General features: G+C 48.1%; 1 protein-coding gene across 1 annotated transcript in view; it reads left to right on the plus strand.

Moving 5' to 3' along the window:
• Positions 1-766: 766 nt before the first annotated feature.
• Adcy9 (adenylate cyclase 9) overlaps positions 767-16,888 on the plus strand; it is a 131,089-nt gene continuing 114,967 nt past the window's right edge. Inside the window, exons 1-2 of the mRNA XM_036195690.1 lie at positions 767-1,490; positions 1,674-3,409. Coding sequence (XP_036051583.1) covers positions 1,717-3,409 — 1,693 coding nt within the window. The 5' untranslated portion in view covers positions 767-1,490; positions 1,674-1,716. The remainder of the gene's footprint in view (positions 1,491-1,673; positions 3,410-16,888) is intronic.

Here is a 16,888-nt window from a genome sequence, read left to right on the forward strand (position 1 = left end):
TGAGACGGTGTGGATTTCTGGGATGGGCCTGGGAGGTCAGGGAGGGAAGGAAAAGTCCCCTGTGATTGACAGGAAAGCACTGTACTGTGTGGGGGCCAGGGCGAGACTAGGGCATATAAGATTGTGTTGATTGGGGCAGAGTTTCCACAGGCCAGTGTAGAATTTTTTCGTGGGAAGCTGACTTCTTTTAGTTTCCCTTGTGGAACAGTTGTTCATAAGGAGGATGAGAGGTATTCAGAGATGGGAAGATAAACTTCCCCACGGGTTGGAAGAGGTGGTTCTCAGTGGCACTCCACTTTAGAAGCTACCACGGTTGGGCTTGGCTGGCGATGGTCATCTCCCCACGCCCCCTCTCCCTGGCAAGTTCAGAGGGGCCTAGCGCCACTGGGAGCACACATTCGCTGCTGGCAGAAGGGGAGCCACAATTAAGCGCAGTCAGTTGCTGAAAACTTCGATGTATCCAAAAGGGAAACTGCGTTCAGATGCTTCCTGTGCGGACCTGGAGACCCAGCTACAGGGCAAGTAGTCGGAGGCACCCAAGGCCTTGCAGGGAGGCGGAGGCCGGGTGCCCAGAGCAGGCAGCCCAGGCGCGGAGCAGCCCGGGGCGGAGGGCGGAGTCCAGAGCGCGTCCGCCCCGCCCCGCCCCGCCCCGCCCCGCCCCGCTGCAGCCCCGAGCCCGGCGCGCGCTCCTAGGCGGGGCGGCGCGGCGCGCTGCCTGTGCGCGTGGCCCGGACCCCGGCGGTGGCGTGCGCGGGCCGCGCGTGCGCGCTGCGGCGGGGAGAGGGGCGGCGCGGGCGCGCGTCTGTCAGTGACAGCGGGAGGGGGAGGGGGCCGGAGATGGTGGCGGCGGCGGCTGCGGCGGCTGCTCTTCCGACATGAGGCAGCGGCTGCGGGAGGGCTGGCGGCGGGCGCAGCCGCAGCGGCATCTGTAGCTCCGGCAGGGCCCCTGGGGCGTGGGCGCGGCGTGCCGGCGAGCGGCGTGCGGGCCGGCCGGCGTCGCGGGAGTCGGGCTCTGCGGTAGCCCGCACCGCCGTCCTCGGAGGGGCCCGCGCAGTGCCCCGAGCTCGGCCCTGGGCGGGGGTGCGGCGCGTTGGGTTGCGGGCAACAGGCCCTGCGAGACCGGCTGCTCGGACGGGCAGCCCTCGGGTTCCGCAAGCTCGCGGGCGGGGGCGCGGGCCAAGGGAGCCCGCGGGTGCTCAGCGGCGCGGGGACGGGACGCGGCAGGAGCCGCAAGTCGGCCCGCGCGCTTTGACGCACCGGGCGCCTCTGCGGCAGGATGAAGCGCTGCTCGCCTCCGGCCGAGTTGTTTTTGCGAAAGCCGCTCCCGGTGCCCGGAGCGCTCAAGGTCTGAACTTCCCTCTGGAGCCGCAGTTGGAGGCGCGCGGGTAGAGGCCACCAGCGGGCGACGGCGCCCGAGGGGGAGCGCAGCGCAGCGCGCCCGGGACCCAAGACTCGGCACCGCCGCGGCACGGGAATCCCGGGAGCACCAGGTACGGCCCGAGCGGTTCTGGCTCGCCTGGGCGCTTTTATTCGCCTTTATGGGCAGTTTTTGTGAGCATATGGTGCTTCCCAAGTGGCTCGCCAGAGCTCGCACTCGCGACAAGCACAGATCGCATGGCCCTCCGGGAGTGTGTGTAGTAAGGCCGCTCTAATTCTGCTGGTTCTGCCCGCAGGTACCCCTGACCCGGTCGGGAAAGGTTCCAAGAGCTCGGCAACATGGCTTCCTCACCCCACCAGCAGCTGCTGCATCACCATAGCACTGAGGTGAGCTGCGACTCGAGCGGAGACAGCAACAGCGTGAGGGTCAAGATCAACCCTAAGCAGCTGTCCTCCAACACCCACCCGAAGCACTGCAAGTACAGCATCTCCTCCAGCTGTAGCAGCTCGGGAGACTCCGGAGGGCTTCCCCGGAGGATGGGCGGCGGGGGTCGCCTGCGCAGGCAGAAGAAACTGCCCCAGCTGTTCGAGAGGGCCTCCAGCCGCTGGTGGGACCCCAAATTCGACTCCGTGAACCTGGAGGAGGCCTGCCTGGAGCGCTGCTTCCCGCAGACCCAGCGCCGCTTCCGGTACGCACTCTTCTATGTGGGCTTCGCCTGCCTTCTCTGGAGCATCTACTTCGCTGTCCACATGAGATCCAAAGTGATTGTCATGGTGGTCCCGGCCCTGTGCTTCCTGGTGGTGTGTGTGGGCTTTTTCCTGTTTACTTTTACCAAGCTGTACGCCCGGCATTATGCGTGGACCTCGCTGGCCCTCACCCTGCTGGTGTTCGCCCTGACCCTGGCTGCACAGTTTCAGGTTTGGACACCTCTGTCAGGACGTGTTGACAGCTCCAATCAAACTCTCACAGCCGAGGCGGCGGACACTTGCTTATCTCAAGTGGGGAGCTTCTCCATGTGCATTGAAGTGCTCTTTCTGCTCTACACGGTCATGCACTTACCTCTGTACCTGAGCTTGGTTTTGGGGGTGGCCTATTCTGTCCTTTTCGAGACCTTCAGCTATCAGTTCCGAAATGAAGACTGCTTTCCCGCCCCAGGAGTCGGGGCCCTGCACTGGGAGCTGCTGAGCAGAGCCCTGCTCCACGTGTGCATTCACGCGATTGGGATCCATCTGTTTGTCATGTCTCAGGTGAGGTCCAGGAGCACCTTCCTCAAGGTGGGGCAATCCATCATGCATGGCAAAGATCTGGAAGTAGAAAAAGCCCTCAAAGAAAGGATGATTCATTCTGTGATGCCAAGAATCATAGCTGATGACCTAATGAAACAAGGGGATGAGGAGAGCGAGAATTCTGTCAAAAGGCACGCCACCTCCAGCCCCAAGAACAGGAAGAAGAAGTCCTCCATACAGAAAGCGCCCATAGCATTCCGCCCTTTTAAGATGCAGCAGATTGAAGAGGTCAGTATTTTATTTGCAGACATCGTGGGCTTCACCAAGATGAGTGCCAACAAATCCGCTCATGCCTTGGTAGGTCTCCTCAATGATCTGTTTGGTCGCTTTGACCGGTTGTGTGAGGAGACCAAGTGTGAGAAGGTCAGCACTCTGGGAGACTGTTATTACTGTGTGGCCGGGTGTCCGGAGCCCCGGGCAGACCATGCCTACTGCTGCATTGAAATGGGCTTAGGCATGATACAAGCCATCGAGCGGTTCTGCCAGGAGAAAAAAGAGATGGTGAACATGCGTGTCGGGGTTCACACCGGGACTGTCTTATGTGGCATCCTGGGCATGAGGAGGTTTAAATTCGATGTGTGGTCCAATGACGTGAACTTGGCCAATCTCATGGAGCAGCTGGGAGTGGCTGGCAAAGTTCACATATCCGAGGCCACTGCAAAATACTTAGACGACAGGTATGAAATGGAAGATGGGAGAGTTATCGAACGCCTTGGCCAGAGTGTGGTCGCCGACCAGTTGAAAGGTATGTGCATTTCTTTGCCACCCCCGCCCCCCATCTTGTTTGGATTTAACAGTAATAACAATAATTGAAAAGGCTCTTTCCAGCACTAGTGTCTGGAGGCCGTTGGCTGTCTCAGAACACCTGACTGTGGGGGAGTCAGTATGCCCATTTTCTAGTGAGTCAGATGTTGCAGACCTAGTCATACTGCAGACACCAGGACAGTGCTGACCTACATGAGACCTTAGAAGGAAGGAGAACTTTGAAAACTCAGGTCCGCCAGTTGGCTGTTGATGTCTCTGAAATTCTGGTGGAAAGCCCAGTGAATATGAGGGTATTGGAACCCTTTGCAAGTTAGACCTTTTTAGCACTTAAAGAAATTGCCTTTAAATCCCATGCAGATGTTTTCCTGTCTCCTTTGATGAAACTGAAACTCCAAGTCCTTTTTCCTCTCCAGGCCTTGATTTGCTTATGGTCAAAATTGGGGTAGGAAGCTGACGCTGTTCTGTAGGATACTGGAAAATTAGACACACATACCTGCCAGTACACACTGCCTTTGGCCTGAATCAGCCGGTCGTCGTCTCTCTCTTCTCTCAAGTTTTTATTTCTGTCTTCCAACTTTTGTTCAGTGCTTTGTTACTGTGATATCTGTCTTGCTTTATACCGTCCAGATTGCAGAACACAAGCTACCAGGTGGTCTGGAAGTGGAGTTCTTATATGTTCCCTGCTGCCTCGGGTTTGCATCTGGCTGCTTGGCCTTAGTTTCAGGGTCCTTACTGTTCTTGGTATTTTGCTGAGCTGCAGCTTACTTTATTTTCTTGTTTTTATATAAGACAGAAGTCTTTGAGATCTGGAAATGGGTGTATAAATTAGTGGGACCCCAAACCAGGATTCTCAGTAACCTGCTACATTTCTCATTTCTTGGCTCCATTCCCTGCAGTTTAAAAAAGTTCCTATGTTTTACTATAAATCTTCAGGATTGAGGGAACATTTATTTTACAAGTATAGAGAATTAACTTTGATTTTGAAAAGCTACATTAAAGCTGTATTGTGGTTTATGGTGCCCAAATGCTGCATAATTACACAATTAAAAGCCCCAGGAGAGGGAACCTCGGGAGGAGAAGTGATGGTTTAAATCACACGGGGAAGGGGTAGCTTCAGTCAGAGGGTGGCTGAGTTTCACTAGTCCGGGCCATCTGCCTTGTAGCACTGCTGGGAGTTCAGTGGGCGTTTTCTCCTGCTCTGAGCTCCCTGTCATTTATTGACTTGTACTCTGGCCAGGGTGGGTTTTCTTTCTCCTGAGCTTTCTTTATTATTTATATTAGTTGTTAAAGAATTTATGGACACAGTAGGAAAACTCTCACCTGAGAATTCTCTTCGTCTTCGTCTGGGGAGATTGAAATGTTGCTGTTGACCAGCTCACAAATGATGTCTTGAGTTTCCTTGGAAAGATCTCACTATGACAAGTGTCTTTCCAATTAAGAGTGTGGCACCTGCTTTGGGCCTTCATGGTATCAGGAGATGTAAGCCCTCTTTGACATTTTGGCATCTCCAGACTGTGGTGTGGGATGGCACTGCCAGTGTATGTAACAATACATTGTGCTGAATCAAAGGATAGTGAAAGCAGTTTTGTGAGGTGTACTTTGTGTGATGTATCATTTGGACTTCAAAAATAAAAATAGGTGTAGTTATTAAGTGCAGTCAATTATTAAGTTTCAAAGTCGTTGAATTTTTGGAAATATCAGCATTTGTTAATTTATTGGTGATTTTTATTTTTAATTTATAGGCCTAGGGTCTCAAGAAACTCCCTTAAGAAACATACAAAAAAATTCTAGAGGGATTTAATGAATTTTAAGTTTCAAATAGGGTATATTTATTAAATTTAACTTAAAAACAAATGCACATTATATACTTATAAAAAGTTTGTAAATGGACAGGGAAGGAAAAAAATAAAGGGAAGGCTTAAATGAACTGTTACTGATTTTGAAATTCAGTATTCCCTCCCTGAACCATTTTCTCAAGATTGATTTGTTTGCTTTTTCCTGCTCATTTTGAAAAACGTGTGGATAGGACTCTAGTGATAGCATGCATCTGCCCAAGTCTCTGACCCTTTTTGAAACTGTTAGCTGCCGCCTTCTCCCCTGTTCCTTATTTTGGAATTGTGGCAGCATCATGGCAAGGAGCTGTTTCTACCGGTGACCCCATTGTTTCCTCACATTCACATCTTCTCCCTCTCTTTTCCTCTTTGCCCCCCTCTTTCTCTTTTTCCTGATTATAACACTCCTCTGTATGTCTGGTACTGTGAATGCAAGCATGGACCTGTGACAGTCCCCGGCCTTGGCGAGCTCCTGGTTGGCAGAGTTGTTACCGAGTGGGTCTGTAAGTGTGGGGCATTTTAGAGAGAGGCCTGAGATCAAGTGCAGCTCTGCACATGGGCAAAGGAAGAGGGCTGAGTGAAGAGCAGACAGTATGGGTAAAAGCTGTCTGTCATCTGTGCTTCTCTGTGTGCTTGGGCTTCGGACCCAGTTTATCAGGACCTCCCGGTGACCTCCCAGCGACGGTGACCTAAGGAGTTTGGATTTGATTCAAACTCTCAAAGTGGGAAGGATCCCCTAATGGGACTTAGGGAAAAGGCCAGGTGATCTGAACTGGAAGGGGTGAGCCTGGGGATTAATGTGCTGTTTGAGCAGATCCTAGGTGAGGGGGTGGAGGCCTGAGGGATGGTAACTGCAGTGTCAGTGGAGAGATAGCGTGTGAGTAGTAGTAAGATAACAGGATGGGACCCCAAGCCAGGCTTAGTCGGAGGCTGGGATGGAGCAGTTATATTTCTGTAACTGACTAGGAGATTGTCTGGACTGAGGAAGGGTTGAGATGCCATTGCAGTGTGGTGAGCATGGAGGATGAGGGATGTCACTTATGAACGAACGAGCCTGGAAACCCTGACCGACTCATTCACCATTTCATCAGAGTCTGTGCTGTGCCCAGTTCTAGGTTCTGGGGCTACAGCAGGGTACAGAGTGGGTTAAAATAAATCCTGTTCTCATCTTATGAAGCCTGGGTTTTGAGTGAATAATTGACTTTCTAGTTTCAAACAGGGGCGTTTCACTGGTGGAGTTAATAGAGAAGCCCAAGATTTTGGAAACAATCCACAGAGTAACAGCAATTATAAAACTAAGGAGATGGAGCTAAATTTGAGCTACAGGAAGAGTGGACCTGCTGTAGTGCTGAGATAAACCTCAAAGCTGGAGGGGTCCTGGCCCTTCTGTGTGCTGAACCAAAGAGTGAGGATGGTTATCCACTGTGTTGGTTTTTCCTGTGGAAATGCAGAATTGTGGAGGCAGAGATAGAAACTTGGAAGAAAGTGTCCCAGCTGCCTTCTCCTCCCCATATGGGCAGGCTTAATTTTTGCAGAAAGACTTTCTGGTTGCCATTGCACTGTTAGACACAGATAAAGACGTTTCCACAGCCACAATTTGGGCAGTGGAGCACCGGGGTGAGAAACTCAGAGCCTCCATCTACATTCTTGGGTAGGGTGTCTCAGACGCGTTGAGACAGCCTCTCAGGAAGCAAGTGGCTTAGATCAGATGAGGCCTTATAGCTGGCAAAGGAGACCACAGCCAGCGGTGGAAGCAGCCCCTGTGGATGCTGTTTGAGACCTTGCGACAATGTAGCCTAGGTTCTCCTTGAACTAATACCCCAGGCTGGCTCAAACTTTGCAGTCCTTCTGCCTCTGCCTTGCAAGTGCTGGGATTGCAAGTGTGTGCTGCCATGCCTGCCCTTTTCTATGACAACCTTTTCAGGCCCTTTGGGACCAAATTACATGGCTTCAAGTAAGTTGCACACAGCTGTTAATTCTCAAGATAAGCTTTTGGGTGGATTAACTTTTGGCAAGGAAACTAAGAATGAGGTTTGCTGAATCCCTGGTGGAATGCAGAAGAAGAGAAGGTAATATTTTAGGGTAGAATCACTAAGAAAGTTGATAATGAAAAAGAAGTGTCATAACAATTGTGTTTCTGTTGACTGGCCAGAGTCACGTGTCTCCTTAATCCTAGAAAAAGAAAGCGGCGCTGACGGTGGGTGCAAGCCTGCCGGTTGGTGAGTGTGGTTTGGGGTTTTATCTGCTCAGTCACCATTCATCTGCATGTCTGCTTTTCTTTTGGTGGCGAGAAGCTGTTGGCCACAAAGAGTGGGACCGAGTGGCGCTGCATCCACTGGGCTTTGACCTTTATGCAGTTTGCATCGAGACACCTGAAGACCTTCCCAACAGCATTCAGCATCGCTGGAAGGGACTTTATAAAGGGATGTGTGTCTCAAAGTGGGAAGGAACTGGCGTTCGAGCTCTAGACTGGAAGGAGCTGAACATCACAGTCTCAGTGATGCCTGGCCTGCACAGAGGGAGGGATGGGCCAGGGGAAGGGGCAGGCTTCCCCAGGGAACACTGGAGAAGGCTGAGATGATAGTGTTCTACTGACGAATCTGGTGCACTGTGCCGACAAGCCGCCCCGTACCTACACCAGACTCGGCATTTGTGAAGGGAGCTGGGCTTGAACTGCTTTTGGAAATCAGGGTGTTTACTGTATTGTTCATAGTGTTGTACTCCTAGGGTACCGGTGCCCTGCGTACTGCGTTGAGTGGAGAGACTCAGTCCCTTGGAATATATGAGAATGTCAGCTTTCTTTTTGATGCTGGCATTACCAATGGAGGCAGGGACCTGAGGAATGGGACAGATTTGAGAACAAGGTGAATAAAATCCTAGTCCTGGGACAATCAGGCTTATGAGGCTTTCTGTGAGCCAGTAGCTCAAAGCTTTTGGTCTCAGGACACTCCTAAAGTATTGAGATCACTGTTTATCTATAGATTTTCTTTTACCATATTAGGAACTAAAATGGAGAAATTTAAACAAATATTTTCAAAATAATAAACCCACAACACCATTACATTAATATAAACAACATTTTAATAAAAACAAAAACATTCATAAAAAGTAACTGTTTTTTGACATAAAGAATTGGTGAGAAGAGGAAGTCTGTTTAATGTCTGTGCTAATGAGAAGCTAATTTGAAAAATTATAGACTCCGTATAGTGGAACTCTGCCATGCCACTGTGGCCTTTTTTGAGTGTGTCAGCTGGGTTGACTTAACTGCCTCAGTGTGCAGTCTGGTCCTGGTAGTGAAGGACACATAGCACATGTGTCCTTACACAGATCAGTCCTTGGGGAGCAAAGGCGCGTCTTACTGAGATCATCGTGTGGGTGTTTTCCTTGACTTCCGGCCAACACTAACAAACAGGAGTTTCTTTTCTGGGTGGGGGGCACTTTTCAAGACAGCGTTTCTCTGTGCAGCCCTTGCTGTCCTGGTACTCACTCTGTAGACCAGGCTGGCCTCGAACTACCTGCCTCTGCCTCCCAAGTGCTGGGATTAAAGGTGTTCACCACTATCCCCTGGCCCCAGATAGGATTTTCTTAAAGGATTGTCTGTTCCATGAGAAGGGCCCCTAGCTGCACAGTGGCCCTCCTGACAGCCGTGGGCCTTGCTATGAGACAGTGCTGGAGGCATGCTTCCATTTTATCACACAGACTATTAAAAAGACACATACTCAAGGCTGAGATTTAATAGTCATTAATTTTTCCTGCTTCATCAAGGACATTCTTCAGTGACACTCTTTTCCTCTGCAAGCATGGGGTGGTGAGGAGTGCCATGACATCACAGTTTGGTCCTGTTGTCTCGAGTGGTGGGTGCATTAGCGTTCTTTTCTCAACTCAGCTGTTGTAACACTGGGACACAACCATGCTGCAAAGACAAATAAGTTCTTTTTGTCATTATGAAAATAGTTCTTCACTCACAAATGCCCTGCTGTGTGATTTAAAAAAAAAAGATCACATTGGCTGGGCAGTGGTGGCACACGCCTTTAATCCCAGCACTTGGGAGGCAGAGGCAGGCAGATCTCTGTGAGTTCAAGGCCAGCCTTGTCTACAGAGCGAGATCCAGGACAGGCACCAAAACTACACAGAGAAACCCTGTCTCGAAACACAAAAACAAACAAACAAACAAACAAACAAACAAACAAAGATGACAGCTAGCCGTGTTTGCCTGCTGTGCATGATAATGTGGGTTTGATCCTCAGCCCTTCGTAAAAGCAGGTGTGGTGGTGCATCCCTGTAGTCTCAGCATGCGGGAGCTGGCCGCAGGACCAGAAGTTCAGGGTCATCTGCAGTTACATAATGAGTTGAGGGTAGCCTGAGTTAGATGAAACCCTGTCACACAAAGAAATAACCAAAACAAGACAGTGCTTTGTATATAGTGCCCAATAGATATTGTCTTAGATGTGAAATAAACTGCTGACATGACAGGCATTTTCTAGTTCACAACTTTGCTTTTCCTTCAAACTCTGTGAGAAAGTCAGTGTTGTCTTGTAATTGTTTAGCGTGCCCACTCTCGTGCGGTGTGATTTAGTGTTAGGTGCCTGGCTTCTGACACACTTGGATTCTGTTCTCTGTTCTGTGTTTCTTGACTGCAAGACCCAGACAAGCTGCCTAGGGGCTCTGCAGTGCACAGGGAGCATAGACCCTCTGACAGAGGTTCTCTCTCAAGAGCAGAGGACCAGATGAGATGATTCCAGTGAAGCACTCAGTGCAGTGACTTGTTTGCATAGTGGTGGTGGCCATTCGGTCACCAAGAACCAAGTCTCCCCCTTGGGGGCGAGTGTTTTGTCCTCACAGAAGGGCTCCTCTCCTTTGCTATACTCTGTTTGGGGAACACTGAAACCTAGAACACACCAGGGACTGTGACTCTGTCAGTTTCTTGAATTAAAAAGGGCAAGTGTCCAAACTGCAAACCCCTGATAGCTTGCTCTGGTTACACTGTAGCTGCTGAGCTTGGCTGCTTCCTCAGTGGAAACCCCTGGGAGCTCAGCAATATTGTTTTTGGGCAGCTTCAAGTCCCTACAGCTTTGAGGTACTTAAAATGATGTGGCCCTAGATCATTGAGGAATTATGGGAAAAGCCTCTGCTTTGCGAGCCTGGAGATATGGTTGAAGTTAAGCGAAAGCTGTTATTCTACTGTAAACTTGTATATTTATTCACTAAATATTGAAAGAGTTCCTGCCATTGGTGAGGCATAGACAAAGCCCCAGAGACAGACTGCGGTCCTTTCCTGGAGCACATGACCTGGAAGTGTGAGGAGGCACCAGTCAAATGCCACACAATAGCTGTGCACCAAAATGATACAGTATGAACAAGGCTGTGCAGGAGGGACGTTTACTGTCTCCATTTTGTGAGTGAAATAGGGAGAGGTTCGGTAATTTGTAATGTCCAAGCAGCCAGAAAGAGTTACTAAGTGGTTAATCCAGCACTTAAATCCAAAGGAATGTATCAGAAGACACGAGTGCCCACCTCATTGAGTTGTAGGGATTAAGTGTTAAGTACATGTCAAGTGCTTAGAAAGGACTTGGCACACAGGAACTCTCATCAGAGACTAGGTCCACAAGCTGGTGTATTGAAAGTGGTGATTCTTATTTAGCAGGATCCTGAGCAACCTTACCTTTCTCTACCCCTTTCCAGTGCACACAGCACTTTTACACGTTGTCCCAGCTGCTGTGAAATCCTATCACCGTGATGCATGTGTAAAGGGTTTTTATTTCATTGGCCTCATTCCTTTCCTTTATTTTTGGTTGGTTCTTTTTAAAATTTTTATTTTATTTATTTGTGTGTGTGTGTGTGTGTGTGTGTGTGTGTACCCATTTGTACCACCGTTGTGCACATGTGGAATGTGGAGCCCAGAGATTTTTTGAGATTGGTTCTTTTCTTTCAATAGGGGACTCAGGGTTGAACCCAGGGCCTCAGGCATGTGCAGCAAGTGCTTTTACCCACTGAGCCATCTTGCCATCCATGTTTCAATTTGGTTTTCTCAAAGAAGAGATTATTTTTAATTATACATGTGTGAGGGGGCTTGCCTGAAGAGGCCAGAGGTGTTGGATCCCCCAGCTATAAGCTACCCATGTACCTACACTGGGAACCAAACTCTGGTCCTCTGGAAGAGCAGTATGAGCTCTTAACCTATGAGCCATCTCTCCAGCCCCCACTTAGTTTCTTAACAGCCTTTCAAGGTAACAATGGCTTTCTTCATGAATCCATATAGACTTCTCTGGGAATTGATATTACTTGATATTGCATCCCATTACAGATCTCTTTTTGAAATATCTTTACTTTTGTTTTTCAAGACAGAGTTTCTCTATGCAGCACTGGCTGTTCTGGAACTCTCTCTGTAGACCAGGCTGGCCTTGAACTCAGATCTGTCTGCCTCTGTCTCCCCTGTGGGAGACCTGCTCCCACCCCCCCCCCCACCCCCCAGAGTACTCTTGAGGAGGGAGAAGTGAGAAATATTTAGATAGAAGGAGAGAGGGGAGAGAAACAGACAGAAACACAGGATAGCCTCGGGAGGGCCTGGATCATTATCCATAAGCCCCTCCTGTCTCTTGTAAAGGGCTATTTATAGGAATGCCAAGGGTGGAGCAAAGGACCTCCCTCTAGCTCAGCCATGTGTAGACCTTCCAATCACCTGGAAACCATGCATGTGGTCAAGCAATCCTCTAAATGCAGCCCTGCTGGGTAAAGCAAACTCCGATCTCACTAGGAAACCTTTGTGGGCTTCCACATTCCCGAGTGTTGGGATTAAAGGTGGGCACCACCACTGCTCAACTGAAATATTTTTATTTTTAATTATGTGTGTGCATATGTGTCTGTGTGGGCATATGTGCATGTGAATTTATTGCCTGTGGAATCCAGAAAAGGGTGTCAGTCCCCTGGTACTGGAATTACAGGCAGTTGTAGGTCAACTGACAGGTGCTAGGAACTGACTTCAGGTCCTCTTGAACACCAAGCCCCTAACTGCTGAGCCACCTCTCTAGTCCCTCATTACAGAATACCCTATTTTCATACCCAATCTATATCATCTTAAGTACATGGGGGGCTCCCACAGCTTGGATGCCATATCCTTTTCATCCAATCCCAGTAGCTTATGGTAGATTTTCTTCTCAGTAGCATTTGTAAGTAGCACAGAAATTATAGGTATTGAAATCTCATTAATTCAGTTTTTCAGATATGTTTATACAGAGAGACAGCTAAAGTTTACCCTATCCTGTTTTGAAAAGAAAATTAATAGCGTATACATGTTTACATGAAGAAATAAACCACAGAAGAAAGCCATGTTCATCTCCAAGCTATTGGGAAGCTGTAGTTTGCATTCTTGCAGTTGGCAATTATGAAGCAATGAGGCACTTATTTTCACAATATCTTCCCACTGAGGTCTGCTGAAGGACATGTGTCTGTGACTGAAGATAAATAGGTGCGAAGAACAGTAAAAAGAAAATCCCTACGCTAAGATGTTGAGGACCTGTTTGTAGACTGAGGAGTGTGCTCAGTACAGCTGTGATGGTTCCAGAGGGCAACGCAATAGTTCCCTCCTACGAGTCTTGTTCTGAACAGTGCCTCCTGGGAAGGGGCGCTGGGTACTCTCCTTTCCCTCAGACATTCTTGTGTTTGACTTATTTATTCGTGGGTGGTTTTTTTCCACTCTGCTGCAGATAAGGGCTTTTCACAGTTTAAGCACTGTTGACATATTGTAGCCGCTCAGTGGTCACACTCAGCCCTCTCTGTCTCCTGGGTTGCACATCTGTGGATTCAATCAGATAGAAATTGTATCTGTACTGAATATGTACAATCTTTTCTTTCTTTCTTGTCTTTATTCCATAAACAATCTAGTATAATACCTAGTATATACCTACAGTATAATATCTATATCACTTACATCATATTAGGTATTGCTAGTAATATAGGGCCAACTGGGACACAGGAGGATATGCATATATTATGTGCAAATGTTGTGCCTTTTTATCTAAAGGATTGGAGAATTTATGAATGGACACTGGTATCCATGGAGGTCCTGGAAGCAGTCTCCCTACCACCCCACAAACACTAAGGGACTCCCACTTGGCTTTGAAAGTTTTTAAATGTCTTAGAGAAAATGTGAAGTAAATACAATTGTTTAAAAACAAACTTCACCCCCCCCCCCGTGTGTGTGTGCGTGTGTGTGTGCGTGCGTGTGTGTGTGCGTGTGTGTGTGAGTGCGTGTGTGTGTGAGTGTGCGTGTGTGTGTGAGTGTGTGTGTGTGTGTGTGTGTGTGTGTGTGTGTGTGTGTGTGTGTGTGTGTGTGTGTGTGAGTGTGTGTGTCACAAGGGCAGCCTTGGGTACTAGTCCTCATCCCCCACCTTGCTCCTGTCTAGTGGAGGAAATATACTACAGTTTCTGCACTCTGCATTGCGGACACTGTTGAGTGCTTAGCAAATCTTGGAAGCCCTGGATCCAGTCCTCATCACAAAAGAACCAAACCCAAACAATCTATTCAGTGAAGTACCCAGCCATTCCCAGCAAAGCCTGTTGCCCTCTGCAGCCTTCCAGTTTGTCCTGTGTAGCTGTGGGTGTAGTCTGACATGGAGCAGTATTGGCTACTGAGTTTAATCTTCACCGGAGGATAGGGGCTTGACAGGAACTAGATGGGCGATGGCAGGGAGTGCCAGTCAGGACATGGTCTGGGCATGTGAAAGAAGGCCGTGGGCACCAGAGCGGCACTTCTGGCCTGGTGTGTTCCTGTGGCCGGAAGGCGAGGGGAGCAGCCTGGGCTGTGGGGCAGGAAAGCATGGGATTAGGAACTGAGGAAAATGCAATGTTAGTGCACTCAGGCAATTTGTAAGCTTTTTAGAATGGAGGTTTCAAGAAGTGTATTTATCTTGAAGAATTTTATATTCTTGGTAATTCTTACTTGTCATTTATGTACGTGAAAAACCAGCATCCCCTGCTCACCTAACCCCTTTTTGAAGGTCAGTTGCTGCACATAATTTCCAGGATTTTTATGTAATATTATTAAATTCTGTTCAATTTTTTTTCCTTGCAAAGGGGGAAAATGTGGTACAAAAATCAGCTTTTCAGTCATTTGTTTCTCTGTTTGATTTATTTGGGAAGTATTAGCTTACTTTTTTTTTTTTTTTAACAATCTGGCCTAGAGAGAGGAAGAAAAGACACAGTCATCTGATTTATATTTTTGTATATGGGTATTAAAATGTGTTGTGTCATGAAAGCTATGACATTTTAAGTAAATGTTGTTGTGTAATATTGATCTGGGTAATTTCACCCTAGTAAGTGTTTCTGCTTGAGAGTGTGGGGGGCACTGTGTTGGTGACTGTGTAACTGAGTTCTTATCCCAGGAGATGTTTCTTAGGTACTGTTGTTCCTTTTTGTCTTGTGAAGGAGCTGTTTGAACACAGGGACCTGTGTTTCTGGAGAGAGAGCGTTGCTACAGGATTAATCGCGTTTCTGAAATGGATTTGCTCTTGTAGATTAGCTTTCCGTTTTAAGATGCTTCTCCACCCCAGCTGTAGCATGTTTGGCGGAGCTCTCCCTGAGCCTGCTTAGTCTTCCTGGCTTTCAGGTTTCTCTTGTTTATAAAATGTAAACTTTGAAGTGGCTGAGCCTTAAGGTCCCCACTGTCCTCTAGGAATAGCTGAGATTCTCTCAGGATTGGAAAATAGTACTTTTCTTAATACAGAGAAGTGGTTTCCCCTTTGTCCATTTGTTTAAACCAGGAACCCTCATTTAGACAAATTTAGCACAGGGAAACTCAGATTTACAGAACCACTAAATTATGGGGTGTGGTTGAGATTCTTAACTTCATAGAGGGCTCTTTGCTGCCTTTAAATATAAGTAAGGGTGAATTCTAAAAGTATAAATTTACACATGTGTTTTCAGGATCACGTTTGTTATATAAAGCAAGAGTATCCCATGAGGACCCCCACTTGGCTTTGAAAGTTTGAGAACTGCTTTTGAAATAGCTTGGAGGAAACGAGGAGTGAATCTGATTATTTAAAAGATGTGCTTTTTAAAAATCTGTGTGTGTGGGGGGGGGTGTGTGGGGAGTAGGTGGGGGTGCTGGGCTGGGGAGTAAGGAGGTAGAAGTACATGTGAAGGTCAGAGGGATGCCTTGGATGTCAGTCCTTGAGACAGGATCTCTGTGTTGGTTGCTGCACAAGGCTGGCTGACCTGGGAGCTTCTGGGAATTTCCCCTCTCTGCTTCCCATCTTGCCTTAGGAGCTCTGGGGTTATAGGTGTATGCCACCACGTGCACCTTTGCATGAGTTCTCCCTCGCCTCTGTGTGAGTTCTGACCTGAACATTATGTCAGAGATCGGAAGATTAGCTGTTAATAAAAAGAATTTCATGGTGTTTACAAGTTTTTCATTAGTAGGACTAAGCAACTATTGGATTAATAAGGTCCTTCCCAAGTGTGCCATTCCTAAGTTACCTGCTTCTCCTGTCTTTCTCCAGTCTGCCTGCCATTGATAGTATGTCAGAGACTTACTAGTCCTCCTATGAGTCCCCATCCTGGAGATTATAAAGATTTTTACATGCTTTCTTCTGCATACTTTACATCACTTCAATCACTGATGTAGAACATTTTATCCCCCTGCCCCCATATGCAGTGGAGAGAATGTACTAGGGAAGGAACAGAGAGCCCTGAGCATGCCACTGGGTACCACCCTTCTGCTTTGTTTATCGTGGTTGAAACCTTGTCCTTCTCTTCTTGCATTTCTTATCCTTTCTAAGGAATAGCAAGGGCACTCCTGGCAGGGAATGTAACATTTGCTGTGCTTTGCAGGGCCGGTGAAGTAAAATAGCAAGAGGAAAATGCTCTATGTGGTTTTGAAACACAGTGTTGTCATTGAGTACCTGTGTCCCATGACCTGCCGGCAAATTTAACCTCCACAGAGGCCAGAGTGGTGAGAGACCCTAGATGCCTGAGAGCGCAGTTGTGCAGAGCCTGGCAGACTGAGTCACAGTCTCGGAGGTCCAAAGTGACTGGGATTGCGCTTGTCAGCTTGGAAGATTAAGAACCTTAGATTGCCATGCAAACAAGATACTTCAGAGACATTTCTCGTCTTTTACACACATTTCCCAGAGAATCTCTCAGCTGGAATGACTTAGCACACTGTTCTTTCTGGCTCAAGAGAGAAATTTTTATCACGAGAGCTTTGAGAGCTGATGGTTCTAAGATGTCAACTTGTCCCTCTACTGCTGGGAGTTCAAGTGGAAATGTTTGCTTTCCTAGCTCGGCCACGGTGTTACTTTATTTAGTAGCAACTGAGTTTCTGATGCCTCCCCTGGAGGCGCTCCCTCTTGCCGGAATGTTTCTGTCCCTTCAGCAGCTTTGGCTGAGGTGTGTGAACTCTTTTTCGATTTACTTTTTCATATCAGATTTTTTTTATTTACATGGTGTGCTATTTTTCTATGTACAGCATTCAATAAAACGAGTTTTCAATTACATGTACTTATTTATTTGTGTGTGTATGTGTGTGGGTGCATGTGTGCCAAAGCATGCATGTTAAGGTCAGAGGACTACTTGTACAAGTATCCTCTCTCCTCACACCATGTGGATCCTCAGGATTGAATTTAGGCTGT

This window comes from Onychomys torridus, chromosome 8 (assembly GCF_903995425.1).
Source record: "Onychomys torridus chromosome 8, mOncTor1.1, whole genome shotgun sequence".
NCBI lineage: Eukaryota > Metazoa > Chordata > Mammalia > Rodentia > Cricetidae > Onychomys > Onychomys torridus.